This window comes from Takifugu rubripes, chromosome 1, assembly GCF_901000725.2.
Source record: "Takifugu rubripes chromosome 1, fTakRub1.2, whole genome shotgun sequence".
NCBI classification, from domain to species: Eukaryota; Metazoa; Chordata; class Actinopteri; order Tetraodontiformes; family Tetraodontidae; genus Takifugu; species Takifugu rubripes.
Genome location: NC_042285.1, coordinates 27575318 through 27601620, shown reverse-complemented (window position 1 = coordinate 27601620; position 26303 = coordinate 27575318). Strand labels below are relative to the sequence as shown.

At 43.8% G+C, this 26303-nt stretch overlaps 1 protein-coding gene across 7 annotated transcripts in view; it reads right to left on the bottom strand.

The window, feature by feature from the left end:
* Positions 1-26303, bottom strand: part of col6a3 (collagen, type VI, alpha 3) — a 57142-nt gene that overhangs the window by 13680 nt on the left and 17159 nt on the right. For all 7 annotated transcript variants that reach the window (XM_029836430.1, XM_029836436.1, XM_029836446.1 and 4 more), the window contains 31 exons: positions 25071-25670; positions 24375-24968; positions 23590-24180; positions 22879-23460; positions 22170-22754; positions 21436-22023; positions 20752-21351; positions 19944-20540; positions 19107-19700; positions 18290-18886; positions 17453-18046; positions 16636-17232; positions 15799-16392; positions 14982-15578; positions 14145-14738; positions 13328-13924; positions 12491-13084; positions 11674-12270; positions 10837-11430; positions 10020-10616; positions 9183-9776; positions 8366-8962; positions 7529-8122; positions 6712-7308; positions 5875-6468; positions 5058-5654; positions 4221-4814; positions 3404-4000; positions 2567-3160; positions 1750-2346; positions 102-713 (listed from right to left, as the gene is read on the bottom strand). In XM_029836430.1, coding sequence (XP_029692290.1) covers positions 102-713; positions 1750-2346; positions 2567-3160; positions 3404-4000; positions 4221-4814; positions 5058-5654; positions 5875-6468; positions 6712-7308; positions 7529-8122; positions 8366-8962; positions 9183-9776; positions 10020-10616; positions 10837-11430; positions 11674-12270; positions 12491-13084; positions 13328-13924; positions 14145-14738; positions 14982-15578; positions 15799-16392; positions 16636-17232; positions 17453-18046; positions 18290-18886; positions 19107-19700; positions 19944-20540; positions 20752-21351; positions 21436-22023; positions 22170-22754; positions 22879-23460; positions 23590-24180; positions 24375-24968; positions 25071-25670 — 18450 coding nt within the window. The remainder of the gene's footprint in view (positions 1-101; positions 714-1749; positions 2347-2566; positions 3161-3403; positions 4001-4220; positions 4815-5057; positions 5655-5874; positions 6469-6711; positions 7309-7528; positions 8123-8365; positions 8963-9182; positions 9777-10019; positions 10617-10836; positions 11431-11673; positions 12271-12490; positions 13085-13327; positions 13925-14144; positions 14739-14981; positions 15579-15798; positions 16393-16635; positions 17233-17452; positions 18047-18289; positions 18887-19106; positions 19701-19943; positions 20541-20751; positions 21352-21435; positions 22024-22169; positions 22755-22878; positions 23461-23589; positions 24181-24374; positions 24969-25070; positions 25671-26303) is intronic.

The window sequence follows — 26303 nt, the reverse complement described above, 5'->3', positions numbered from 1 at the left end:
AAAAGACAGAATGTGAGGACAAAACATCAATAAACAAATCTGCTTAAAAATTTGTTTCAATGTCTATAATTGTGGTTAAGGTGGTTTGTGAGAAAAATTACCATCATCGGTTGGGAATACTGGAACCAGTGTGTTAATGTATTCATCTGGTAACTCAGTAAGAATGTTCACTAATTGCTCTTGTGCAGTGTACAGGCCAGGGATGTCATCAACAGTGAGGACAAAGTTTGGCACATATGACACTACTTGGAGCTCTTTTTGATTAACATCCCTGGTCCCAATGCTGAAGGGAAGAACCCTGGAACGTTTCAAAGAGGTTGCTGCACGATTGATGTCATCTGTCGAAGGCCCACTGGAGACCACAACAAGAAACTGAGGCACTCCTTCTGGCTTCCTGCTGCCACGTGCTGTAGTCAGAACATTACTGCCTACAAACTGCAAGGCCTGACCCAGGTTACGCTGTCTTCCTCTCCTCTGTTGGAGTCTACTGATTGCATCCAAAACACCCTCTTTGGTTGTATATGTGTTAAGATACATATCAACATGAGGAGAGTCGCCATATTGGACCACACCAATACGGATCTTATTCTCGCCAACATTGAGACTCTCCACAATCCTGCGCAAAAACTCCTGGATGATTGGAAATTCGCGTCCAACACCATCGGATCCATCAACAAGGAAAATTATGTCTTTTTTGGGGCCCTGAGCCTCAGCTAAAAGAGAAAGAAAAAAGAAAGCTTTATTTCTAAAATAAATAAATAAAATACAATTACTATCAACCAGACAAGGTTAAAAAAACAAACCATTTTTATTTCTTATTTTATGTTTCCCTTTGCCTTTTTGAGTTTAAAAGGGGACTGATGTAAGATTTATATATATATAATTTATTTTTGACTGCACATTTTCATTGACTAAATATCCTCATCATTTTAAACCAATGGAAAGATTTTGGAGAATCCATCCATGCAACTGAATATTGAAGAAATGCAAGTCTCCCAAAAATAATGGAAAAAAGCTAGTGTAGAATAAAAGTGTAGAAAATATTTTAAAATGTGCCTTAATTGTCATGATGGAAAGTATTATTCTCTTTCGCAAATTAACACAAGGATGGTAAACTACCTTGAAGAACTTTGTTGACTCTCGTACACTCAGTTTAAAGTTCCAAGGAACATTTTTTTTACAAGTTTTAAGAGAATTAGTTGAGAGAATATTTTAATATTTTAATTTGAAAATATGGGAGATAACTAGTAGATATTTGCATGCTTTCTGAAAGTGTACAGAAAAAGCACTTTTAAACATGATAATGGACAGGTCCTAAGGAGCTGGAGATGAAGATGAAGAATATGATGACAACTGCACATGGAAGAATGAATGTGATGTAATATTCTCTTGTCTTGTATCAATGCACGAGCTGAACAGAAAGTTATCATTACAATATTCTATAAAGGAGAAAAAACGATGTTCTTAATTATAACAAAGGAGTTGAAAAGGTATCCAGCAAGTAACAAACTGCATAAAAGCGCCAATGCTTGATACTAAAAACAAACAAGAAAATGATGAAAAATAAGGCGGCAAAAAATATGCTAAGACCTCCACGATGGAAGATGAACTAAAATCAAATTTAGGTTATGTATTATGGGTGTTCACAAGAAAAGTTATATGACCAAAAATAATCTTTTGCGTAAAGGGTTAATTCTAGTGTGCTTGAGCTGTCAAATTGTCACTGTCTGAGTTTAACTTTTAACATACCAGCAGTGGTTGGTAATTCTGGGTCGACATCAGTGACCACATCCCTCACTGAGGTCAGAAGTTGCTGTTGGACACTGGGCAGGTCAGTGAAATCAGGTACTGCCAAAGCAGAATTGGGATGGCATATCTTCTGGAGTTCTCTGTTATCTGAGCCCCTACTTCCAATTGCAAAGATCATAACACCCAGCTGTTTAAGAGCAGAGGCTGGTGAGTCAACACTGTCAGAAGACCTTCCACCGCTTAACAATAGGAGAAGCTGTGGAACTCCTTCTGTGCGTCTGCTTCCCGCAGAGGCCGTGAAAACATTGTTCCTCAAGTACTGGAGGGCTTCTCCAGTGTAGAGAGCTCTTCCGCCCTTGTGCCTCAAACCTCTGACAGTGTCAATAATCTCACGTTTTGTTGCGTATGTGTTCAGATAGAAGTGTACAGCCGCATCTCTGCTGTACTGAACCACTGCCACGCGGTCTTTCTTGTCATCTACACTCAGTGTCTCAACTACTCGTTGGACAAAGTCTTGCATAGCAGCAAAGCCACTCCTTGTACCATCAGACCCATCCAATAAGAACACAACATCCTTTCCACCTGGCTGTCTTTCCACTATGGAAGATAAAATGGAGACATATTTAGGTTATGTTCTGGGTATTGACAAGAAAAGTTATACGATCAAAGCTGATGTTTCGCGTGATGGGTTGATTCTCGTTTGATTGATCTGTCAAAGTTCCACTGGCTGAGTTCAGCTTAGTGCAGCACACTTTAATGCAGATGAATCCAGGCGTTTCCCTGAGCCTTGAATGCAAATGTTGGTTCTGTTTCTTACCGGTTACAGTTGGTGGCATGGCTGTGGCCCTCACTAGCACCGTGCTCATTACAGAGGACAGCTGTTCCTGGATACCGGGGAGGTCACTGAACTCAGTCACTGCAAGAGCGTAACTCGGTTGGAATGATATCTTCTGCAGCTCGGTTCTGTCAGAGTTTTGTGTTCCAATGCCAATCACAAAGACACCCTGCTGTTTGAGAGAAGAAGCTGGGGTATCTACATTGTCCAATGACCTTCCTCCACTTAGCAGGATCAACATCTGTGGAACACCTTGTAGGCGTCTGCTTCCAGAGGACTGTGTGAAGACGTTGTCCCTGACATATTGCAGGGCAGCCCCAGTTTTGAGGGGTGCACCTCCTCTGTGCCTCAGCCCTCTGACTGAATCAATAATATCCTCTCTCGTGGAATAGGTGTTGAGATAGAAATGCACCTCTGCATCTCTGCTGTACTGGACCACAGATACACGGTCTTTGTTTGGTCCCATACTGAGTTTTTTCACAACTCTCTCAACAAAATCAAGCATGGCAGGGAAGCCATTCCTTGTGCCATCAGAGCCATCCAGAAGGAACACTATGTCCTTTTTGGCAGTGTCGACTAAGAACAGACAGCAAGAAAACATCATCAAGCTTTGCCAAATGCAACACTGGTAGAGTAAAAGGGAAGAATTGGGTGAGTTGTTTCTTCTTCGTTGTCTTAAAATCACATTTGTGAGCTGAACTTAATTTTATACAGTGGCTAAGAAGTTTGACAAAACAATTGTACCTAAGTGTATGAGGATAAGATTTTAAAAAGTCTTTCAACCAAGTTCATTAGTAGGCTTTGCTTGTTTTAACATACCAGCGGTGGTTGGTAATTCTGGGTCGACATCAGTGACCACATCCCTCACTGAGGTCAGAAGTTGCTGTTGGACACTGGGCAGGTCAGTGAAATCAGGTACTGCCAAAGCAGAATTGGGATGGGATATCTTCTGGAGTTCTCTGTTATCTGAGCCCCTACTTCCAATTGCAAAGATCATAACACCCAGCTGTTTAAGAGCAGAGGCTGGTGAGTCAACACTGTCAGAAGACCTTCCACCGCTTAACAATAGGAGAAGCTGTGGAACTCCTTCTGTGCGTCTGCTTCCCGCAGAGGCCGTGAAAACATTGTTCCTCAAGTACTGGAGGGCTTCTCCAGTGTAGAGAGCTCTTCCGCCCTTGTGCCTCAAACCTCTGACAGTGTCAATAATCTCACGTTTTGTTGTGTATGTGTTCAGATAGAAGTGTACAGCCGCATCTCTGCTGTACTGAACCACTGCCACGCGGTCTTTCTTGTCATCTACACTCAGTGTCTCAACTACTCGTTGGACAAAGTCTTGCATAGCAGCAAAGCCACTCCTTGTACCATCAGACCCATCCAATAAGAACACAACATCCTTTCCACCTGGCTGTCTTTCCACTATGGAAGATAAAATGGAGACATATTTAGGTTATGTTCTGGGTATTGACAAGAAAAGTTATACGATCAAAGCTGATGTTTCGCGTGATGGGTTGATTCTCGTTTGATTGATCTGTCAAAGTTCCACTGGCTGAGTTCAGCTTAGTGCAGCACACTTTAATGCAGATGAATCCAGGCGTTTCCCTGAGCCTTGAATGCAAATGTTGGTTCTGTTTCTTACCGGTTACAGTTGGTGGCATGGCTGTGGCCCTCACTAGCACCGTGCTCATTACAGAGGACAGCTGTTCCTGGATACCGGGGAGGTCACTGAACTCAGTCACTGCAAGAGCGTAACTCGGTTGGAATGATATCTTCTGCAGCTCGGTTCTGTCAGAGTTTTGTGTTCCAATGCCAATCACAAAGACACCCTGCTGTTTGAGAGAAGAAGCTGGGGTATCTACATTGTCCAATGACCTTCCTCCACTTAGCAGGATCAACATCTGTGGAACACCTTGTAGGCGTCTGCTTCCAGAGGACTGTGTGAAGACGTTGTCCCTGACATATTGCAGGGCAGCCCCAGTTTTGAGGGGTGCACCTCCTCTGTGCCTCAGCCCTCTGACTGAATCAATAATATCCTCTCTCGTGGAATAGGTGTTGAGATAGAAATGCACCTCTGCATCTCTGCTGTACTGGACCACAGATACACGGTCTTTGTTTGGTCCCATACTGAGTTTTTTCACAACTCTCTCAACAAAATCAAGCATGGCAGGGAAGCCATTCCTTGTGCCATCAGAGCCATCCAGAAGGAACACTATGTCCTTTTTGGCAGTGTCGACTAAGAACAGACAGCAAGAAAACATCATCAAGCTTTGCCAAATGCAACACTGGTAGAGTAAAAGGGAAGAATTGGGTGAGTTGTTTCTTCTTCGTTGTCTTAAAATCACATTTGTGAGCTGAACTTAATTTTATACAGTGGCTAAGAAGTTTGACAAAACAATTGTACCTAAGTGTAGGAGGATAAGATTTTAAAAAGTCTTTCAACCAAGTTCATTAGTAGGCTTTGCTTGTTTTAACATACCAGCGGTGGTTGGTAATTCTGGGTCGACATCAGTGACCACATCCCTCACTGAGGTCAGAAGTTGCTGTTGGACACTGGGCAGGTCAGTGAAATCAGGTACTGCCAAAGCAGAATTGGGATGGGATATCTTCTGGAGTTCTCTGTTATCTGAGCCCCTACTTCCAATTGCAAAGATCATAACACCCAGCTGTTTAAGAGCAGAGGCTGGTGAGTCAACACTGTCAGAAGACCTTCCACCGCTTAACAATAGGAGAAGCTGTGGAACTCCTTCTGTGCGTCTGCTTCCCGCAGAGGCCGTGAAAACATTGTTCCTCAAGTACTGGAGGGCTTCTCCAGTGTAGAGAGCTCTTCCGCCCTTGTGCCTCAAACCTCTGACAGTGTCAATAATCTCACGTTTTGTTGCGTATGTGTTCAGATAGAAGTGTACAGCCGCATCTCTGCTGTACTGAACCACTGCCACGCGGTCTTTCTTGTCATCTACACTCAGTGTCTCAACTACTCGTTGGACAAAGTCTTGCATAGCAGCAAAGCCACTCCTTGTACCATCAGACCCATCCAATAAGAACACAACATCCTTTCCACCTGGCTGTCTTTCCACTATGGAAGATAAAATGGAGACATATTTAGGTTATGTTCTGGGTATTGACAAGAAAAGTTATACGATCAAAGCTGATGTTTCGCGTGATGGGTTGATTCTCGTTTGATTGATCTGTCAAAGTTCCACTGGCTGAGTTCAGCTTAGTGCAGCACACTTTAATGCAGATGAATCCAGGCGTTTCCCTGAGCCTTGAATGCAAATGTTGGTTCTGTTTCTTACCGGTTACAGTTGGTGGCATGGCTGTGGCCCTCACTAGCACCGTGCTCATTACAGAGGACAGCTGTTCCTGGATACCGGGGAGGTCACTGAACTCAGTCACTGCAAGAGCGTAACTCGGTTGGAATGATATCTTCTGCAGCTCGGTTCTGTCAGAGTTTTGTGTTCCAATGCCAATCACAAAGACACCCTGCTGTTTGAGAGAAGAAGCTGGGGTATCTACATTGTCCAATGACCTTCCTCCACTTAGCAGGATCAACATCTGTGGAACACCTTGTAGGCGTCTGCTTCCAGAGGACTGTGTGAAGACGTTGTCCCTGACATATTGCAGGGCAGCCCCAGTTTTGAGGGGTGCACCTCCTCTGTGCCTCAGCCCTCTGACTGAATCAATAATATCCTCTCTCGTGGAATAGGTGTTGAGATAGAAATGCACCTCTGCATCTCTGCTGTACTGGACCACAGATACACGGTCTTTGTTTGGTCCCATACTGAGTTTTTTCACAACTCTCTCAACAAAATCAAGCATGGCAGGGAAGCCATTCCTTGTGCCATCAGAGCCATCCAGAAGGAAGACTATGTCCTTTTTGGCAGTGTCGACTAAGAACAGACAGCAAGAAAACATCATCAAGCTTTGCCAAATGCAACACTGGTAGAGTAAAAGGGAAGAATTGGGTGAGTTGTTTCTTCTTCGTTGTCTTAAAATCACATTTGTGAGCTGAACTTAATTTTATACAGTGGCTAAGAAGTTTGACAAAACAATTGTACCTAAGTGTAGGAGGATAAGATTTTAAAAAGTCTTTCAACCAAGTTCATTAGTAGGCTTTGCTTGTTTTAACATACCAGCGGTGGTTGGTAATTCTGGGTCGACATCAGTGACCACATCCCTCACTGAGGTCAGAAGTTGCTGTTGGACACTGGGCAGGTCAGTGAAATCAGGTACTGCCAAAGCAGAATTGGGATGGGATATCTTCTGGAGTTCTCTGTTATCTGAGCCCCTACTTCCAATTGCAAAGATCATAACACCCAGCTGTTTAAGAGCAGAGGCTGGTGAGTCAACACTGTCAGAAGACCTTCCACCGCTTAACAATAGGAGAAGCTGTGGAACTCCTTCTGTGCGTCTGCTTCCCGCAGAGGCCGTGAAAACATTGTTCCTCAAGTACTGGAGGGCTTCTCCAGTGTAGAGAGCTCTTCCGCCCTTGTGCCTCAAACCTCTGACAGTGTCAATAATCTCACGTTTTGTTGTGTATGTGTTCAGATAGAAGTGTACAGCCGCATCTCTGCTGTACTGAACCACTGCCACGCGGTCTTTCTTGTCATCTACACTCAGTGTCTCAACTACTCGTTGGACAAAGTCTTGCATAGCAGCAAAGCCACTCCTTGTACCATCAGACCCATCCAATAAGAACACAACATCCTTTCCACCTGGCTGTCTTTCCACTATGGAAGATAAAATGGAGACATATTTAGGTTATGTTCTGGGTATTGACAAGAAAAGTTATACGATCAAAGCTGATGTTTCGCGTGATGGGTTGATTCTCGTTTGATTGATCTGTCAAAGTTCCACTGGCTGAGTTCAGCTTAGTGCAGCACACTTTAATGCAGATGAATCCAGGCGTTTCCCTGAGCCTTGAATGCAAATGTTGGTTCTGTTTCTTACCGGTTACAGTTGGTGGCATGGCTGTGGCCCTCACTAGCACCGTGCTCATTACAGAGGACAGCTGTTCCTGGATACCGGGGAGGTCACTGAACTCAGTCACTGCAAGAGCGTAACTCGGTTGGAATGATATCTTCTGCAGCTCGGTTCTGTCAGAGTTTTGTGTTCCAATGCCAATCACAAAGACACCCTGCTGTTTGAGAGAAGAAGCTGGGGTATCTACATTGTCCAATGACCTTCCTCCACTTAGCAGGATCAACATCTGTGGAACACCTTGTAGGCGTCTGCTTCCAGAGGACTGTGTGAAGACGTTGTCCCTGACATATTGCAGGGCAGCCCCAGTTTTGAGGGGTGCACCTCCTCTGTGCCTCAGCCCTCTGACTGAATCAATAATATCCTCTCTCGTGGAATAGGTGTTGAGATAGAAATGCACCTCTGCATCTCTGCTGTACTGGACCACAGATACACGGTCTTTGTTTGGTCCCATACTGAGTTTTTTCACAACTCTCTCAACAAAATCAAGCATGGCAGGGAAGCCATTCCTTGTGCCATCAGAGCCATCCAGAAGGAACACTATGTCCTTTTTGGCAGTGTCGACTAAGAACAGACAGCAAGAAAACATCATCAAGCTTTGCCAAATGCAACACTGGTAGAGTAAAAGGGAAGAATTGGGTGAGTTGTTTCTTCTTCGTTGTCTTAAAATCACATTTGTGAGCTGAACTTAATTTTATACAGTGGCTAAGAAGTTTGACAAAACAATTGTACCTAAGTGTAGGAGGATAAGATTTTAAAAAGTCTTTCAACCAAGTTCATTAGTAGGCTTTGCTTGTTTTAACATACCAGCGGTGGTTGGTAATTCTGGGTCGACATCAGTGACCACATCCCTCACTGAGGTCAGAAGTTGCTGTTGGACACTGGGCAGGTCAGTGAAATCAGGTACTGCCAAAGCAGAATTGGGATGGGATATCTTCTGGAGTTCTCTGTTATCTGAGCCCCTACTTCCAATTGCAAAGATCATAACACCCAGCTGTTTAAGAGCAGAGGCTGGTGAGTCAACACTGTCAGAAGACCTTCCACCGCTTAACAATAGGAGAAGCTGTGGAACTCCTTCTGTGCGTCTGCTTCCCGCAGAGGCCGTGAAAACATTGTTCCTCAAGTACTGGAGGGCTTCTCCAGTGTAGAGAGCTCTTCCGCCCTTGTGCCTCAAACCTCTGACAGTGTCAATAATCTCACGTTTTGTTGTGTATGTGTTCAGATAGAAGTGTACAGCCGCATCTCTGCTGTACTGAACCACTGCCACGCGGTCTTTCTTGTCATCTACACTCAGTGTCTCAACTACTCGTTGGACAAAGTCTTGCATAGCAGCAAAGCCACTCCTTGTACCATCAGACCCATCCAATAAGAACACAACATCCTTTCCACCTGGCTGTCTTTCCACTATGGAAGATAAAATGGAGACATATTTAGGTTATGTTCTGGGTATTGACAAGAAAAGTTATACGATCAAAGCTGATGTTTCGCGTGATGGGTTGATTCTCGTTTGCTTGATCTGTCAAAGTTCCACTGGCTGAGTTCAGCTTAGTGCAGCACACTTTAATGCAGATGAATCCAGGCATTTCCCTGAGCCTTGAATGCAAATGTTGGTTCTGTTTCTTACCGGTTACAGTTGGTGGCATGGCTGTGGCCCTCACTAGCACCGTGCTCATTACAGAGGACAGCTGTTCCTGGATACCGGGGAGGTCACTGAACTCAGTCACTGCAAGAGCGTAACTCGGTTGGAATGATATCTTCTGCAGCTCGGTTCTGTCAGAGTTTTGTGTTCCAATGCCAATCACAAAGACACCCTGCTGTTTGAGAGAAGAAGCTGGGGTATCTACATTATCCAATGACCTTCCTCCACTTAGCAGGATCAACATCTGTGGAACACCTTGTAGGCGTCTGCTTCCAGAGGACTGTGTGAAGACGTTGTCCCTGACATATTGCAGGGCAGCCCCAGTTTTGAGGGGTGCACCTCCTCTGTGCCTCAGCCCTCTGACTGAATCAATAATATCCTCTCTCGTGGAATAGGTGTTGAGATAGAAATGCACCTCTGCATCTCTGCTGTACTGGACCACAGATACACGGTCTTTGTTTGGTCCCATACTGAGTTTTTTCACAACTCTCTCAACAAAATCAAGCATGGCAGGGAAGCCATTCCTTGTGCCATCAGAGCCATCCAGAAGGAACACTATGTCCTTTTTGGCAGTGTCGACTAAGAACAGACAGCAAGAAAACATCATCAAGCTTTGCCAAATGCAACACTGGTAGAGTAAAAGGGAAGAATTGGGTGAGTTGTTTCTTCTTCGTTGTCTTAAAATCACATTTGTGAGCTGAACTTAATTTTATACAGTGGCTAAGAAGTTTGACAAAACAATTGTACCTAAGTGTAGGAGGATAAGATTTTAAAAAGTCTTTCAACCAAGTTCATTAGTAGGCTTTGCTTGTTTTAACATACCAGCGGTGGTTGGTAATTCTGGGTCGACATCAGTGACCACATCCCTCACTGAGGTCAGAAGTTGCTGTTGGACACTGGGCAGGTCAGTGAAATCAGGTACTGCCAAAGCAGAATTGGGATGGGATATCTTCTGGAGTTCTCTGTTATCTGAGCCCCTACTTCCAATTGCAAAGATCATAACACCCAGCTGTTTAAGAGCAGAGGCTGGTGAGTCAACACTGTCAGAAGACCTTCCACCGCTTAACAATAGGAGAAGCTGTGGAACTCCTTCTGTGCGTCTGCTTCCCGCAGAGGCCGTGAAAACATTGTTCCTCAAGTACTGAAGGGCTTCTCCAGTGTAGAGAGCTCTTCCGCCCTTGTGCCTCAAACCTCTGACAGTGTCAATAATCTCACGTTTTGTTGTGTATGTGTTCAGATAGAAGTGTACAGCCGCATCTCTGCTGTACTGAACCACTGCCACGCGGTCTTTCTTGTCATCTACACTCAGTGTCTCAACTACTCGTTGGACAAAGTCTTGCATAGCAGCAAAGCCACTCCTTGTACCATCAGACCCATCCAATAAGAACACAACATCCTTTCCACCTGGCTGTCTTTCCACTATGGAAGATAAAATGGAGACATATTTAGGTTATGTTCTGGGTATTGACAAGAAAAGTTATACGATCAAAGCTGATGTTTCGCGTGATGGGTTGATTCTCGTTTGATTGATCTGTCAAAGTTCCACTGGCTGAGTTCAGCTTAGTGCAGCACACTTTAATGCAGATGAATCCAGGCGTTTCCCTGAGCCTTGAATGCAAATGTTGGTTCTGTTTCTTACCGGTTACAGTTGGTGGCATGGCTGTGGCCCTCACTAGCACTGTGCTCATTACAGAGGACAGCTGTTCCTGGATACCGGGGAGGTCACTGAACTCAGTCACTGCAAGAGCGTAACTCGGTTGGAATGATATCTTCTGCAGCTCGGTTCTGTCAGAGTTTTGTGTTCCAATGCCAATCACAAAGACACCCTGCTGTTTGAGAGAAGAAGCCGGGGTATCTACATTGTCCAATGACCTTCCTCCACTTAGCAGGATCAACATCTGTGGAACACCTTGTAGGCGTCTGCTTCCAGAGGACTGTGTGAAGACGTTGTCCCTGACATATTGCAGGGCAGCCCCAGTTTTGAGGGGTGCACCTCCTCTGTGCCTCAGCCCTCTGACTGAATCAATAATATCCTCTCTCGTGGAATAGGTGTTGAGATAGAAATGCACCTCTGCATCTCTGCTGTACTGGACCACAGATACACGGTCTTTGTTTGGTCCCATACTGAGTTTTTTCACAACTCTCTCAACAAAATCAAGCATGGCAGGGAAGCCATTCCTTGTGCCATCAGAGCCATCCAGAAGGAACACTATGTCCTTTTTGGCAGTGTCGACTAAGAACAGACAGCAAGAAAACATCATCAAGCTTTGCCAAATGCAACACTGGTAGAGTAAAAGGGAAGAATTGGGTGAGTTGTTTCTTCTTCGTTGTCTTAAAATCACATTTGTGAGCTGAACTTAATTTTATACAGTGGCTAAGAAGTTTGACAAAACAATTGTACCTAAGTGTAGGAGGATAAGATTTTAAAAAGTCTTTCAACCAAGTTCATTAGTAGGCTTTGCTTGTTTTAACATACCAGCGGTGGTTGGTAATTCTGGGTCGACATCAGTGACCACATCCCTCACTGAGGTCAGAAGTTGCTGTTGGACACTGGGCAGGTCAGTGAAATCAGGTACTGCCAAAGCAGAATTGGGATGGGATATCTTCTGGAGTTCTCTGTTATCTGAGCCCCTACTTCCAATTGCAAAGATCATAACACCCAGCTGTTTAAGAGCAGAGGCTGGTGAGTCAACACTGTCAGAAGACCTTCCACCGCTTAACAATAGGAGAAGCTGTGGAACTCCTTCTGTGCGTCTGCTTCCCGCAGAGGCCGTGAAAACATTGTTCCTCAAGTACTGGAGGGCTTCTCCAGTGTAGAGAGCTCTTCCGCCCTTGTGCCTCAAACCTCTGACAGTGTCAATAATCTCACGTTTTGTTGTGTATGTGTTCAGATAGAAGTGTACAGCCGCATCTCTGCTGTACTGAACCACTGCCACGCGGTCTTTCTTGTCATCTACACTCAGTGTCTCAACTACTCGTTGGACAAAGTCTTGCATAGCAGCAAAGCCACTCCTTGTACCATCAGACCCATCCAATAAGAACACAACATCCTTTCCACCTGGCTGTCTTTCCACTATGGAAGATAAAATGGAGACATATTTAGGTTATGTTCTGGGTATTGACAAGAAAAGTTATACGATCAAAGCTGATGTTTCGCGTGATGGGTTGATTCTCGTTTGATTGATCTGTCAAAGTTCCACTGGCTGAGTTCAGCTTAGTGCAGCACACTTTAATGCAGATGAATCCAGGCATTTCCCTGAGCCTTGAATGCAAATGTTGGTTCTGTTTCTTACCGGTTACAGTTGGTGGCATGGCTGTGGCCCTCACTAGCACTGTGCTCATTACAGTGGACAGCTGTTCCTGGATACCGGGGAGGTCACTGAACTCAGTCACTGCAAGAGCGTAACTCGGTTGGAATGATATCTTCTGCAGCTCGGTTCTGTCAGAGTTTTGTGTTCCAATGCCAATCACAAAGACACCCTGCTGTTTGAGAGAAGAAGCCGGGGTATCTACATTGTCCAATGACCTTCCTCCACTTAGCAGGATCAACATCTGTGGAACACCTTGTAGGCGTCTGCTTCCAGAGGACTGTGTGAAGACGTTGTCCCTGACATATTGCAGGGCAGCCCCAGTTTTGAGGGGTGCACCTCCTCTGTGCCTCAGCCCTCTGACTGAATCAATAATATCCTCTCTCGTGGAATAGGTGTTGAGATAGAAATGCACCTCTGCATCTCTGCTGTACTGGACCACAGATACACGGTCTTTGTTTGGTCCCATACTGAGTTTTTTCACAACTCTCTCAACAAAATCAAGCATGGCAGGGAAGCCATTCCTTGTGCCATCAGAGCCATCCAGAAGGAACACTATGTCCTTTTTGGCAGTGTCGACTAAGAACAGACAGCAAGAAAACATCATCAAGCTTTGCCAAATGCAACACTGGTAGAGTAAAAGGGAAGAATTGGGTGAGTTGTTTCTTCTTCGTTGTCTTAAAATCACATTTGTGAGCTGAACTTAATTTTATACAGTGGCTAAGAAGTTTGACAAAACAATTGTACCTAAGTGTATGAGGATAAGATTTTAAAAAGTCTTTCAACCAAGTTCATTAGTAGGCTTTGCTTGTTTTAACATACCAGCGGTGGTTGGTAATTCTGGGTCGACATCAGTGACCACATCCCTCACTGAGGTCAGAAGTTGCTGTTGGACACTGGGCAGGTCAGTGAAATCAGGTACTGCCAAAGCAGAATTGGGATGGGATATCTTCTGGAGTTCTCTGTTATCTGAGCCCCTACTTCCAATTGCAAAGATCATAACACCCAGCTGTTTAAGAGCAGAGGCTGGTGAGTCAACACTGTCAGAAGACCTTCCACTGCTTAACAATAGGAGAAGCTGTGGAACTCCTTCTGTGCGTCTGCTTCCCGCAGAGGCCGTGAAAACATTGTTCCTCAAGTACTGGAGGGCTTCTCCAGTGTAGAGAGCTCTTCCGCCCTTGTGCCTCAAACTTCTGACAGTGTCAATAATCTCACGTTTTGTTGTGTATGTGTTCAGATAGAAGTGTACAGCCGCATCTCTGCTGTACTGAACCACTGCCACGCGGTCTTTCTTGTCATCTACACTCAGTGTCTCAACTACTCGTTGGACAAAGTCTTGCATAGCAGCAAAGCCACTCCTTGTACCATCAGACCCATCCAATAAGAACACAACATCCTTTCCACCTGGCTGTCTTTCCACTATGGAAGATAAAATGGAGACATATTTAGGTTATGTTCTGGGTATTGACAAGAAAAGTTATACGATCAAAGCTGATGTTTCGCGTGATGGGTTGATTCTCGTTTGATTGATCTGTCAAAGTTCCACTGGCTGAGTTCAGCTTAGTGCAGCACACTTTAATGCAGATGAATCCAGGCATTTCCCTGAGCCTTGAATGCAAATGTTGGTTCTGTTTCTTACCGGTTACAGTTGGTGGCATGGCTGTGGCCCTCACTAGCACTGTGCTCATTACAGTGGACAGCTGTTCCTGGATACCGGGGAGGTCACTGAACTCAGTCACTGCAAGAGCGTAACTCGGTTGGAATGATATCTTCTGCAGCTCGGTTCTGTCAGAGTTTTGTGTTCCAATGCCAATCACAAAGACACCCTGCTGTTTGAGAGAAGAAGCCGGGGTATCTACATTGTCCAATGACCTTCCTCCACTTAGCAGGATCAACATCTGTGGAACACCTTGTAGGCGTCTGCTTCCAGAGGACTGTGTGAAGACGTTGTCCCTGACATATTGCAGGGCAGCCCCAGTTTTGAGGGGTGCACCTCCTCTGTGCCTCAGCCCTCTGACTGAATCAATAATATCCTCTCTCGTGGAATAGGTGTTGAGATAGAAATGCACCTCTGCATCTCTGCTGTACTGGACCACAGATACACGGTCTTTGTTTGGTCCCATACTGAGTTTTTTCACAACTCTCTCAACAAAATCAAGCATGGCAGGGAAGCCATTCCTTGTGCCATCAGAGCCATCCAGAAGGAACACTATGTCCTTTTTGGCAGTGTCGACTAAGAACAGACAGCAAGAAAACATCATCAAGCTTTGCCAAATGCAACACTGGTAGAGTAAAAGGGAAGAATTGGGTGAGTTGTTTCTTCTTCGTTGTCTTAAAATCACATTTGTGAGCTGAACTTAATTTTATACAGTGGCTAAGAAGTTTGACAAAACAATTGTACCTAAGTGTATGAGGATAAGATTTTAAAAAGTCTTTCAACCAAGTTCATTAGTAGGCTTTGCTTGTTTTAACATACCAGCGGTGGTTGGTAATTCTGGGTCGACATCAGTGACCACATCCCTCACTGAGGTCAGAAGTTGCTGTTGGACACTGGGCAGGTCAGTGAAATCAGGTACTGCCAAAGCAGAATTGGGATGGGATATCTTCTGGAGTTCTCTGTTATCTGAGCCCCTACTTCCAATTGCAAAGATCATAACACCCAGCTGTTTAAGAGCAGAGGCTGGTGAGTCAACACTGTCAGAAGACCTTCCACTGCTTAACAATAGGAGAAGCTGTGGAACTCCTTCTGTGCGTCTGCTTCCCGCAGAGGCCGTGAAAACATTGTTCCTCAAGTACTGGAGGGCTTCTCCAGTGTAGAGAGCTCTTCCGCCGTTGTGCCTCAAACCTCTGACAGTGTCAATAATCTCACGTTTTGTTGTGTATGTGTTCAGATAGAAGTGTACAGCCGCATCTCTGCTGTACTGAACCACTGCCACGCGGTCTTTCTTGTCATCTACACTCAGTGTCTCAACTACTCGTTGGACAAAGTCTTGCATAGCAGCAAAGCCACTCCTTGTACCATCAGACCCATCCAATAAGAACACAACATCCTTTCCACCTGGCTGTCTTTCCACTATGGAAGATAAAATGGAGACATATTTAGGTTATGTTCTGGGTATTGACAAGAAAAGTTATACGATCAAAGCTCATTTTTCGCGTGATGGGTTGATTCTCGTTTGCTTGATCTGTCAAAGTTCCACTGGCTGAGTTCAATTTAATGCAGCACACTTTAATGCAGATAAATCCAGGCGTTTCCCTGAGCCTTGAATGCAAATGTCGGTTCTGTTTCTTACCGGTTACAGTTGGTGGCATGGCTGTGGCCCTCACTAGCACCGTGCTCATTACAGAGGACAGCTGTTCCTGGATACCGGGGAGGTCACTGAACTCAGTCACTGCAAGAGCGTAACTCGGTTGGAATGATATCTTCTGCAGCTCGGTTCTGTCAGAGTTTTGTGTTCCAATGCCAATCACAAAGACACCCTGCTGTTTGAGAGAAGAAGCTGGGGTATCTACATTGTCTAATGACCTTCCTCCACTTAGCAGGATCAACATCTGTGGAACACCTTGTAGGCGTCTGCTTCCAGAGGACTGTGTGAAGACGTTGTCCCTGACATATTGCAGGGCAGCCCCAGTTTTGAGGGGTGCACCTCCTCTGTGCCTCAGCCCTCTGACTGAATCAATAATATCCTCTCTCGTGGAATAGGTGTTGAGATAGAAATGCACCTCTGCATCTCTGCTGTACTGGACCACAGATACACGGTCTTTGTTTGGTCCCACACTGAGTTTTTTCACAACTCTCTCAACAAAATCAAGCATGGCAGGGAAGCCATTCCTTGTGCCATCAGAGCCATCCAGAAGGAAAACTATGTCCTTTTTGGCAGTGTCGACTAAGAACAGACAGCAAGAAAACAACATCAAGCTTTGCCAAATGCAACACTTGTAGAGTAAAAGAGAAGAATTGGGTGAGTTGTTTCTTTTTCGTTGTCCTAAAATCACATTTCTGAGCTGAACTTAATTTTATACAGTGGCTAAGAAGTTTGACAAAACAATTGTACCTAAGTGTAGGAGGATAAGATTTTAAAAAGTCTTTCAACCAAGTTCATTAGTAGGCTTTGCTTGTTTTAACATACCAGCGGTGGTTGGTAATTCTGGGTCGACATCAGTGACCACATCCCTCACTGAGGTCAGAAGTTGCTGTTGGACACTGGGCAGGTCAGTGAAATCAGGTACTGCCAAAGCAGAATTGGGATGGGATATCTTCTGGAGTTCTCTGTTATCTGAGCCCCTACTTCCAATTGCAAAGATCATAACACCCAGCTGTTTAAGAGCAGAGGCTGGTGAGTCAACACTGTCAGAAGACCTTCCACTGCTTAACAATAGGAGAAGCTGTGGAACTCCTTCTGTGCGTCTGCTTCCCGCAGAGGCCGTGAAAACATTGTTCCTCAAGTACTGGAGGGCTTCTCCAGTGTAGAGAGCTCTTCCGCCCTTGTGCCTCAAACCTCTGACAGTGTCAATAATCTCACGTTTTGTTGCGTATGTGTTCAGATAGAAGTGTACAGCCGCATCTCTGCTGTACTGAACCACTGCCACGCGGTCTTTCTTGTCATCTACACTCAGTGTCTCAACTACTCGTTGGACAAAGTCTTGCATAGCAGCAAAGCCACTCCTTGTGCCATCAGACCCATCCAATAAGAACACAACATCCTTTCCACCTGGCTGTCTTTCCACTATGGAAGATAAAATGGAGACATATTTAGGTTATGTTCTGGGTATTGACAAGAAAAGTTATACGATCAAAGCTCATTTTTCGCGTGATGGGTTGATTCTCGTTTGCTTGATCTGTCAAAGTTCCACTGGCTGAGTTCAATTTAATGCAGCACACTTTAATGCAGATAAATCCAGGCGTTTCCCTGAGCCTTGAATGCAAATGTCGGTTCTGTTTCTTACCGGTTACAGTTGGTGGCATGGCTGTGGCCCTCACTAGCACTGTGCTCATTACAGTGGACAGCTGTTCCTGGATACCGGGGAGGTCACTGAACTCAGTCACTGCAAGAGCGTAACTCGGTTGGAATGATATCTTCTGCAGCTCGGTTCTGTCAGAGTTTTGTGTTCCAATGCCAATCACAAAGACACCCTGCTGTTTGAGAGAAGAAGCTGGGGTATCTACATTGTCCAATGACCTTCCTCCACTTAGCAGGATCAACATCTGTGGAACACCTTGTAGGCGTCTGCTTCCAGAGGACTGTGTGAAGACGTTGCCCCTGACATATTGCAGGGCAGCCCCAGTTTTGAGGGGTGCACCTCCTCTGTGCCTCAGCCCTCTGACTGAATCAATAATATCCTCTCTCGTGGAATAGGTGTTGAGATAGAAATGCACCTCTGCATCTCTGCTGTACTGGACCACAGATACACGGTCTTTGTTTGGTCCCACACTGAGTTTTTTCACAACTCTCTCAACAAAATCAAGCATGGCAGGGAAGCCATTCCTTGTGCCATCAGAGCCATCCAGAAGGAACACTATGTCCTTTTTGGCAGTGTCGACTAAGAACAGACAGCAAGAAAACAACATCAAGCTTTGCCAATTGCAACACTGGTAGAGTAAAAGAGAAGAATTGGGTGAGTTGTTTCTTCTTCGTTGTCCTAAAATCACATTTGTGAGCTGAACTTAATTTTATACAGTGGCTAAGAAGTTTGACAAAACAATTGTACCTAAGTGTAGGAGGATAAGATTTTAAAAAGTCTTTCAACCAAGTTCATTAGTAGGCTTTGCTTGTTTTAACATACCAGCGGTGGTTGGTAATTCTGGGTCGACATCAGTGACCACATCCCTCACTGAGGTCAGAAGTTGCTGTTGGACACTGGGCAGGTCAGTGAAATCAGGTACTGCCAAAGCAGAATTGGGATGGGATATCTTCTGGAGTTCTCTGTTATCTGAGCCCCTACTTCCAATTGCAAAGATCATAACACCCAGCTGTTTAAGAGCAGAGGCTGGTGAGTCAACACTGTCAGAAGACCTTCCACCGCTTAACAATAGGAGAAGCTGTGGAACTCCTTCTGTGCGTCTGCTTCCCGCAGAGGCCGTGAAAACATTGTTCCTCAAGTACTGGAGGGCTTCTCCAGTGTAGAGAGCTCTTCCGCCCTTGTGCCTCAAACCTCTGACAGTGTCAATAATCTCACGTTTTGTTGTGTATGTGTTCAGATAGAAGTGTACAGCCGCATCTCTGCTGTACTGAACCACTGCCACGCGGTCTTTCTTGTCATCTACACTCAGTGTCTCAACTACTCGTTGGACAAAGTATTGCATAGCAGCAAAGCCACTCCTTGTGCCATCAGACCCATCCAATAAGAACACAACATCCTTTCCACCTGGCTGTCTTTCCACTATGGAAGATAAAATGGAGACATATTTAGGTTATGTTCTGGGTATTGACAAGAAAAGTTATACGATCAAAGCTCATTTTTCGCGTGATGGGTTGATTCTCGTTTGCTTGATCTGTCAAAGTTCCACTGGCTGAGTTCAATTTAATGCAGCACACTTTAATGCAGATAAATCCAGGCGTTTCCCTGAGCCTTGAATGCAAATGTCGGTTCTGTTTCTTACCGGTTACAGTTGGTGGCATGGCTGTGGCCCTCACTAGCACCGTGCTCATTACAGAGGACAGCTGTTCCTGGATACCGGGGAGGTCACTGAACTCAGTCACTGCAAGAGCGTAACTCGGTTGGAATGATATCTTCTGCAGCTCGGTTCTGTCAGAGTTTTGTGTTCCAATGCCAATCACAAAGACACCCTGCTGTTTGAGAGAAGAAGCTGGGGTATCTACATTGTCCAATGACCTTCCTCCACTTAGCAGGATCAACATCTGTGGAACACCTTGTAGGCGTCTGCTTCCAGAGGACTGTGTGAAGACGTTGTCCCTGACATATTGCAGGGCAGCCCCAGTTTTGAGGGGTGCACCTCCTCTGTGCCTCAGCCCTCTGACTGAATCAATAATATCCTCTCTCGTGGAATAGGTGTTGAGATAGAAATGCACCTCTGCATCTCTGCTGTACTGGACCACAGATACACGGTCTTTGTTTGGTCCCACACTGAGTTTTTGCACAACTTTCTCAACAAAATCAAGCATGGCAGGGAAGCCATTCCTTGTGCCATCAGAGCCATCCAGAAGGAAAACTATGTCCTTTTTGGCAGTGTCGACTAAGAACAGACAGCAAGAAAACAACATCAAGCTTTGCCAAATGCAACACTTGTAGAGTAAAAGAGAAGAATTGGGTGAGTTGTTTCTTTTTCGTTGTCCTAAAATCACATTTGTGAGCTGAACTTAATTTTATACAGTGGCTAAGAAGTTTGACAAAACAATTGTACCTAAGTGTAGGAGGATAAGATTTTAAAAAGTCTTTCAACCAAGTTCATTAGTAGGCTTTGCTTGTTTTAACATACCAGCGGTGGTTGGTAATTCTGGGTCGACATCAGTGACCACATCCCTCACTGAGGTCAGAAGTTGCTGTTGGACACTGGGCAGGTCAGTGAAATCAGGTACTGCCAAAGCAGAATTGGGATGGGATATCTTCTGGAGTTCTCTGTTATCTGAGCCCCTACTTCCAATTGCAAAGATCATAACACCCAGCTGTTTAAGAGCAGAGGCTGGTGAGTCAACACTGTCAGAAGACCTTCCACCGCTTAACAATAGGAGAAGCTGTGGAACTCCTTCTGTGCGTCTGCTTCCCGCAGAGGCCGTGAAAACATTGTTCCTCAAGTACTGGAGGGCTTCTCCAGTGTAGAGAGCTCTTCCGCCCTTGTGCCTCAAACCTCTGACAGTGTCAATAATCTCACGTTTTGTTGTGTATGTGTTCAGATAGAAGTGTACAGCCGCATCTCTGCTGTACTGAACCACTGCCACGCGGTCTTTCTTGTCATCTACACTCAGTGTCTCAACTACTCGTTGGACAAAGTCTTGCATAGCAGCAAAGCCACTCCTTGTGCCATCAGATCCATCCAATAAGAACACAACATCCTTTCCCCGTGGCTGTGTCTCCACTGTGAAAAAATGCAACTCAGTGAATTTTAGGATCCTGCCTATGTTGTGATCATGTCTGATTCAAATTTTTTTGCGCTACACTTCCATTGTTTCTTTTATTCAGAAAAAATCGTAAACACATAAGTAAGCACACTAAGAACTTTTGCATTCCTTACACCTATGTAATCGCTTTCAATATTTCCTGCAATGTTGGGTCCCATTTATGCTTACCAAACACTTCTAGTCTTGAAAAGTCTGGGTTGAACTTTTCTTCTCCAATTGCAGCTCCAACCAACTCTTGTATATTTGGAAGTTCTGCCATGTCAGAGACTAATATTGAGTACCGTGGAGCATGGGAAATCTTTTCCATTTCTTTGTGGCCAAAATTTTTCCTTCCAATGGTTATTATTGTGACATTGTTCTTTTTTAGAGAAGCAACTGGCGCATCAACAATGTCAGTTGACGGTCCACTACTTAGTACCACAAGAACCTTTGGTACATTTGCATTTGGTCTGCTTCCTGATTCAGTTGTGAATACATTTTCTTTAACATAATTTAGAGCTGAGCCCAGTTGTCGACGTCTTCCACCTCTGTTTGAGAGCCTTCTCACTGATGTTAGGACATCTTCCTTCCGTGTAAATGAATTCAACAAGAAATTGGCTTCAGCATCATTGCTGAACTGAATCACAGCAACTCTGTTCTTATTTGGCCCAATCACAAGTCTGTCTATTACTTTGTAGAGGAAATCTTGAATCGCTGGAAAATCTTCTCTGGTGTTATCTGTTCCATCCAGAAGAAATACTATATCCTTTGCACTGTCCCCAATTCTCTCTGTTCAAAAAACACTCATTAATTTTAAATTCCTTTTGAATGCCATTTAATGTTTTCAATGTCTTTAGAAATCAAATTTCTTACCTTCTTCAGATTCTTGCTGTAATCCTACTTGCGCAATATTACTGATCACTCTCTTTTGAATCGTAGGTAGATTCACAAAGTCAGGGACAGAGAATGCATTGTTTGTGGCAGTTGAAATAAATTGCATCTCTGCTAAATTTGATCTTCCTGAACCAATTGCAAGTGTCGTAACTCCTGCAGCCTTGAGCATATTTGCTGGTCCCCGGGGAGAATCTCTCGATCTTCCACCAGCCAGTATGACAAGTATCTTATTTGCACCTTCATTGTGTCTTCCTCCCGCACTTGAAGCAAAGACATTGTCCCATGCAAACTGCAGTGCTCTTCCAATGTATTGAGGCCTTCCACCCATTGGTTTTAGACTTGCAATTTGTCTCACAACATCATCTCTTGTGTTGTAAGCACTTAAGCCAAAAATGAGCTTCACATTGTTGCTGTACTGCACAATAGCAATTTTGTCATTGCCTCCTTCCAGATCCAAACTGTCAACAACTGCTACAACAAATTCACGTATGGCAGAGAATCTATTGCGGATGTCTTCCGATCCATCAACGAGGAACACAATGTCTCTCTTTGGTTTGGAGCTTGGGCCTAAACAAAAGTCCAGTCATGTCAAATGTGTTACTTCCAAACTTGTCTAAGATATGACTATTTATTATGTTGCATAAATACAAATACAGGATTTATATTAGATATTTATGTATATCTACATTGACAAACTGTAGGCATGCACTCACCTCCTGGAGGAGTCACACCAATATTTTGTGTTCCAATGGCTAAGAGTAGCTGTTCTCTCACAAGAGGAAACTTGGCACTCTCTTTGACAAAAAAATGACTTGAAGGACTGTGTGCCAATTCTTCCATTTCCATCTTATCAGCATTATTCACCCCAATGCTGTAAATAATAATTCCAGCATTTCTGAGACTCTCTGCTGCACCTTGGACATCATCGTCAGATTTTTTCCCACTGAAGAGAACCAGAATCTGTGGGACATCTTGCTCTTTTCTACTTCCCAAGGAAGCACTGAACACATTGTTTTTTATGAAATCAAGGGTAGCACCAGTATTTACAGTTTGCCCTCCTTTCAATGTTATGTTGCTCAAATGATGCAAAATGTCAGTTTTCACTGAATATGTGTTCAGGAGAAATTCGTTGATGGGCTCTCTACTGTACTGAGTCAAAGCAATTTGTACTTTTCTTGGACCAATTTCTACTTGCTTGACAAACTCTCTGACAAATTCCAAAATTTGTCGTTCACTTCCTCTCATAGAATCAGATCCATCAAGAAGAAAAACAATGTCAGCAATCTGGTTTTCCACTTCTGAAAATGTAGATACAATGCATAGACATATCAATGATTTTTTTTTCTACAGAAAAGAATTCCAGACCAGTGTGCAATATGTCTGTGTCCCCTCAAGCAGGACACAATTAGTTTAACTGCTTACCCGCAGATGGAAATCCAGTAGTTCCTTGTCCACCCCTCAGTGTACCTTGTACAAATCCATATATGTTTTTCAGGTGGTCAAAATGTTTTACAAATAAAGAATGTGCTGGGGTGAATGAGACAGTTTGCATTTCCAACGTATCAGCATTTGTTGTTCCAATGCAAATAGTCTTTATTCCATTTTCTCTTAGTGATTGTGCTGGTCCTCTGACATCATCATCTGATCTCCCTCCGCTAAACACGTACAGATATTGAGGTACCAATTCTGCACTTCTGCCTCCAACTGAAGCAGTAAATACGTTGTCTTTGACAAACGTGAGTGCTTTGCCAAGGTTCAAGGGTCTTCCCAACTTATGCCTCATTGTTCCAATGGAATTAAGTACATCATTCTTAGATGAATAGGAATTTAAGTAGAAGTTGACTGTGGCATCACGGCTATATTGAACAACAGCCACTTGGTCTCTGCTCTCTTCAAGGTTTAAACTTTCAACAATTTTTTCAATGAGGCCTCGTATCTCCTCAAAACCTGTTCGTGAGTCATATGACCCATCTATAAGAAATATTACATCTCGTTTGTTTGAATCTGTAAGAAAAGATGCAGAAACAAAGGAAACATGTTTTTGTGCAGGTAGCAGTAGTTACAGTAACATTCCCTCATATTTCAATCATATTTTAAAATATAATTTCTATAAACCAAAACATTACATCTTACCAAAACTCTCTGTAGGAGGGATATTCTCAACATGCTTAGAAGCATCACTTAAAAAAGAAAAGATATTTTGTTTAGCAGTAGGAAGTTCTGCATAATCGCTAACTGAAAGAGCATAAGTGGGTTTATGTGCTATAGTCTGCAGCTCCAGGGTATCAGCCCCAGTTGTTCCAATGGCAGCTGAAATGACACCAATCTCTTTCAGTATTGTGAGTGGTGTTATTATATCATCTCCAGATCGTCCACCACTCAACAGAATGAGTATCTGTGGAACTCCTTCAGAGAGTCTACTTCCAGACTCAGAGGTAAATACAGAGCTCTTTAGATGCTGCAGAGCTGCCCCAATGTTAGAAGGGTAACCTCCTTTGTGTTGTAGGTCCCCTACTGCATGGACAACATCATCTGCTGTTGAGTAAGTTTTGAAGTTGAAATCAGTCTCAGCAGTGTCACTGTATTGAACCACAGTTACACGATCTCCATCTGCGTCAACGTTTAGGTCTGTTACTATACTTTGCACAAATGCTTTAATTTCCATGAATTTCTGTTGTGAATCATCCGAACCATCAAGCAGAAAAACGATGTCTCGTCTGGTATCTGTAATTACATTGAATAAGACATGTTGGTTCATAACTGTGTTGGGAAGTGTTTTATTTCCAAAATATTCTATTGCTATTGTCTTGAGTAATATTCATAATGTTATGTTGATGGACATTTCCCATTAATTTAATCATGCTCAATGCTATGCAAGCAACAAAAAAAGGGGAAAAGGGGAATATTTGTCATCTTACCATACAATGCTGGTTTAATAGCAACGGTTTCATGTTTGATGATGGCAGAGAGTATTTTTTGTTCAATGCTTAAAAGATCAGTGGTGTCTGATGCAAAGAAAGCATGACTGGCTTCCTGTGTCACAGTCTGAATTTCAAGGGTATCTGCATTCTTTGTACCCACCACAAACACCATCACACCACGTTTGTTTAAGTTTTCCACAGCGTTTCTCACATCATCGGTAGATCGTCCACCAGTGAAGAGAATTAAAAACTGAGAGACACCTTGCTGGTGCCTACTTCCAGAAGAGGCTGTGAAAACATTATCAATGACATACTGAAGGGCAGCACCAGTGCTGCGTAGCCTTCCTCCTCTACCGCTCAGTACTCTCACATTGCCAACAATGTTTTGTAGATTTTTGTGTGTGTTTAGAAAGAATTCAACAGTGGGCTCTTTGCTGTATTGCACCACTGAAACACGATCTTTGTTGTCATTCACATTGAGCTTCCCCACCATGCTCTCAACAAAGTCACGCACTGATGCAAATTCACTTTGCATGTCGTCTGAGGAATCCAATAAGAACACAATGTCATGCTGACCAGATTGTGTTTGATCTGCAGAGACAAGAATGAAATTCTGATGATAGATAGATAGATAGATAGATAGATAGATAGATAGATAGATAGATAGATAGATAGATAGATAGATATTCTTACCATAGGTCTCCTGTGTTGTTAACCTTGGCTGTCGGGGGACCCTTTTGACAAATGTTAACACTTTTTGAGCGATGCTCCCAGTATCATCAACTCCAAGCCCAGTGAAAGTGTATGAAGGGTCAAATGCAATCATTTGCTGTTCAAGTATATCTGCATTTGTTGTTCCTGCACAGAATGGAATAACTCTGGCCTCTTTCAAAGCAGCTGCTGCACTTGCAACATCATCATGAGATCTTCCACCACTTAAAAGAATCAATATTTGAGGGACCCCATCTTGTTGACGACTTCCAGAAGAATCAGCAAAAGCAGAATTTCTCACATAATTGAGTGCAGCCCCTGTGTTCAGCGGCCTCCCCCCTTTATGGTTCAACTGCTGGACAACAGCAAGAACATCCTGCTTTGTTGTGTAGGAGTTCAAATTGAAATGTGTCTGTGGATCTCTGCTGTACTGGACCACAGAAACACGAACTCTGTCATCACCAATATTGAGGCCATCTACAATGCTTTCAACCAAAGCTTTCATTGCTGGGAAGTCATTCCTTGTGTCTTCTGATCCATCCAGTAGAAACACTATGTCACTCTGTTGGGACTCTAATTCAACTAGGAAAAAAAGAATGACATTTTGTTGAACAATAAGCTATAATGTGTGGTGGTCCAGTTATTACACACAAGTTGGTGAAGCATCTGAAGTGCAAGTTAGTGTAATATTTACAAACGTGCTAGACACCAGAACATTTAAAAACAGAAAAATACAAGATAAGAAAGACACTCCTCTTTCACAAATGAAAGATGGTGAGCTCTGAAAGCTAAAAGTTTTCAGCATTCTCTTCCACTAATGATATGACTATCATTGGCTCAAAGAAGAGCATAAGACAAGACATGGCAGACGTGTGTCACTCAAGAAAGAAAACTCAAGAATCTGGACAAGAGAGCAGAACTGTGAAGGATCACTGATGTGGCACCAGTTTGAGGAGCATGAAACTTATTGAATAATGTTTCAATGCATTTCAAACTAGGAAGGAATTAGTGTGGTAAAACAGCAGGAGAGTTTGCCATCTAATCATTGATATGTCTTACCTACAATACCAGGATGCTCAGTTCTCTGCCGAACAAATGAAGCTAACTGTGGTTGAATGGACAAAAGTTCCCCAAAGACAGGCAGGTTGTACAAAAAACTGGAGGAGGAGGCAATTTTTTGCAGCTCCTTCAGTTTAGCTTTTTTCAATCCAATTG